General features: G+C 37.5%; 1 protein-coding gene across 1 annotated transcript; it reads left to right on the top strand.

The window, feature by feature from the left end:
* Positions 1-748: 748 nt before the first annotated feature.
* On the top strand, positions 749-1,453 carry LOC145566953 (uncharacterized). The gene has a single exon (XM_081626207.1). The coding sequence runs from the start codon at positions 749-751 to the stop codon at positions 1,451-1,453; it is 705 nt and encodes a 234-aa protein (XP_081482333.1).
* Positions 1,454-3,290: the final 1,837 nt, after the last annotated feature.

Below are 3,290 nucleotides of genomic sequence, written 5' to 3' on the forward strand. Positions count from 1 at the left end.
TGAGTTAGGGATAGCCTTATTTTTTATATGTGAGCATGTCCTTAGTTATCTTATCTAACTAAACGCCCCGCGTATTTCTTAGCTTTTGACATTAAAAAATACTCCCTCTGTCCCATAATTACAGGAAAATAACTCTAAAAAGTACGGTTTTTAAGAAGGATGGAAAAAGTAGAGGAATATTGTATGAAAAAGATAAAAAGTGAAGAATGTTGTATGGGAATAATAAAAAGTAGAGAATATTGTATGGAAAAGTTAAAAAGTAAGTAATGATTTATTAGGTATGTGTGTATCTTGTATGAAAAATAGAAAAAGTAAGTATGATTTTTTAGGTATGTGTGTAATTTGTATGGAAAAACTTAAAAATAAGTAATGATTAGGTGTTATTTTTAGTAATAGGAGGAACATTTTGAGACACCTAAAATAGTATATTTACCTGTAATTATGGGACGGAGGGATTACAACAATAATCTAGACGGATTACAACGAGTCTATGAGCATGTTGTAGTGTTTTGATATTGAACTCGCTATTCATTCCCTTAAAACGTCCAATGATACGAACGTGAAAGCCACTATTTTGGATAAAAAAAAGGTACTTCATAATGTTTAGGATAAGGTGACAACTGACAAGAATATACAACTATACAACAAATACTCTGCCTTTTTTTATTTGACAACAACTACTCTGACATTATATTACATACTCTGACCCATTTAAGCTCACGAAATTTCCTGATTACTACAGAAACAAATGTCGCACCTTCGAGAAATACATGTAGGGACAACAGGAGCAGCTACAATCACGCACCATAACATCGTCATCCATGAACTTGACCATGTTTGTGACTCGCTCACCGGTCGAGCCATGACCGGCTCATGGCTCTGGGACTCAGCCCTTGTTTTATCAGATCAAATCTCAACTCATAATGATAAATTTGGGTTGTTTAACCTGCACGGCAAGACCGTGCTGGAGCTTGGTGCTGGCACGGGCCTGCCTGGGTTGACAGCGAGCCGGCTCGGTGCTCGTAACGTTATACTAACCGATCTTGCCCCGCTAATACCCGGCTTGTGGAACAATGTGGTGGTCAATGGGATGGACGATGGCCGAGTCGAGGTGGCCGAGCTTGTGTGGGGATCGGACGAGTTACCGAGTCAACTCAGTGAGTTGGGTTGTGGGGTTGACGTGGTATTGATGTCGGACGTGTTGTATGACCCGTCTTTGATGGGACCGCTGGCGAAGACGTTGATGATGGTGTGCCGGGGTGATACGGTTATATGGGCGGCTAGCGAGGTTAGGGAGTCGACGGCTGAGTGCTTACTCGAGTTGGCGAGTCATGGGTTTGAGGTAACCGAGTTGGCGAGTCAACATAGTTCAAGTTGGTCATTGGAGACCAACAGCACAAATGAATTTGCTGTTTATCTTATAACACCTCCAAAATACAAAATGTTACCTTAAAATACATTTTTTTAAAAAATTTATTTCCTTTCAAGAATTTATTTAATAACTATATTTTATAAGTACAAAATGTTTTTCACAAATATTTAATAACATTCGATTCAGTGTAAATTGGGCTGGGCAGCAAAAACAATTTTCAATGCAAACATTAACTTTAAAAATTTTCTTTCTTTTCCTGATTTATTTAGCAACCTCTTTCTCTCTCTTCTTTCTTTCTCAAGTCTCAACTGCCAATTTTCTCTACGAGAACTTCAATTTCCTCTCTCTTACCTCAACTCTAAGCAATGGAGTCACCGCCGGAATCAGTCGCACCACTGCCACCACCACCGGAATCAGCCGCACCATATTGGGCAAACATAGTGAAGCAAATACCAGAACCAACCCCAGCACAACAACCTCAAACACCCACACAACTCTTCGAAACATGCAAATCAAACAAAGGCATAGCAGTTGCCATTGTTGATGTTAACGCCATCATCCAAGGAGGAGAGAGACTCCCTTCTTTGGCTGACTAATTAGTTTCTGTTTCTGATGAAGTTGATTTAAATGCATGTGCATTGTATTTTATTTATTTTTTTTTTAACTTTGTTGTTATGTGATGTCGATCTTTATTATTTTGATTTGTTTGAGTGATTGTATTGTTTTTTCATGACTATTGTTAATTTTGTGTTTATTTTTGTTGATTTTGATACTCTATTTTACATATGTAGCTTAATTACTTTTGTGAAAAAAAAGGGTTACTTTTGTGGAAAAAAAAAAGGTCATTTTTGTGGAAAAAAAGGGTTATTTTTGTGAAAAAAAAGGGTCCCTTTTCGCAAAATGTTCAATGTACAATAAAATTATTGTAAATTGGGGGCATGCGAAAGTTTTTAAATTATTTTTTCTTACACTAATTTCTTACCATATGTGCAAAGCATATGAGAAAATGAATACTCGTATAAGACCACGTATTTTTAAGGACGGTTGCATGATGGATATTATATTCCGAAGTTTATATATATGTCCTATGTTGAATAATGTTTTGTTTGGCATATATGGATTTTGGTGTTTGGTTGTTTTTTTGGTGTTTAGAGAGCCACAAGGGCGGGGATGAGAATCGATTCCAGGATATGAAAACGGGAGGAAAGCTCTAACCACTTGAGTTATGCCCCATTCTCGAGTATTCTGGTGTTTGGTTGTCATGGTCAGCTAGAAACCTTTGGGAACATAATATAGCTAATATATAGCGGATGTACCCTTTGTTAGCGACGTGGTCAGAGAGGATAACAGCTTGCTGCAACCTGCAAGCTTGTCGCAAAGCAACAAGTAGGAATGCAGAAGGGCAGGAATCAAGGCTTTACGGAACCATGTAGCTGCCCGACCTCGGGATTTCATAGAACAAAGGCTGGCGCAGGGTGATTGTGCAGCAATGGGAGTGGCTTGGTGTTGTAATTTGGTGGGATCATAGAGAATTTGATAGAGCTACTTCCATATTACAGAATTGCAGTGCATCAAGTTTGATGAGGGGTAATGGTCATATGAATTACCTTTCAGGACATTATTTTATGTTGGTTTCCTAAACCTAATATAATTAAACTCTCATTCCCTTGATTCTACATTATAATATTATACTTGTATTTGGATTGTCTCTTCATTGTTTTCTGTATAGCCTTGTTCTTTTCACTAAAAGTTACTTTGACGACATTGTTTTCGATTAAGAGTAAATCAACACATTGTCAGTTTGTCACAACAGGAACACCCCAAGCCTTGTAATTTATATCCTGCTATGTTACATTTTTCTTCAACTGTCAATTTCTTATTATAGAAAACATCAAGACAATACTCTAGGGGTAGACAA

This window comes from Chenopodium album, chromosome 11 (genome assembly GCF_948465745.1).
Source record: "Chenopodium album chromosome 11, dcCheAlbu1.1, whole genome shotgun sequence".
Lineage (NCBI taxonomy): Eukaryota > Viridiplantae > Streptophyta > Magnoliopsida > Caryophyllales > Amaranthaceae > Chenopodium > Chenopodium album.

Bases quoted from the DNA above. Each gene is read 5' to 3' on its own strand.
- LOC145566953 (XM_081626207.1), top strand. From the start codon at position 749: ATGTCGCACCTTCGAGAAATACATGTAGGGACAACAGGAGCAGCTACA.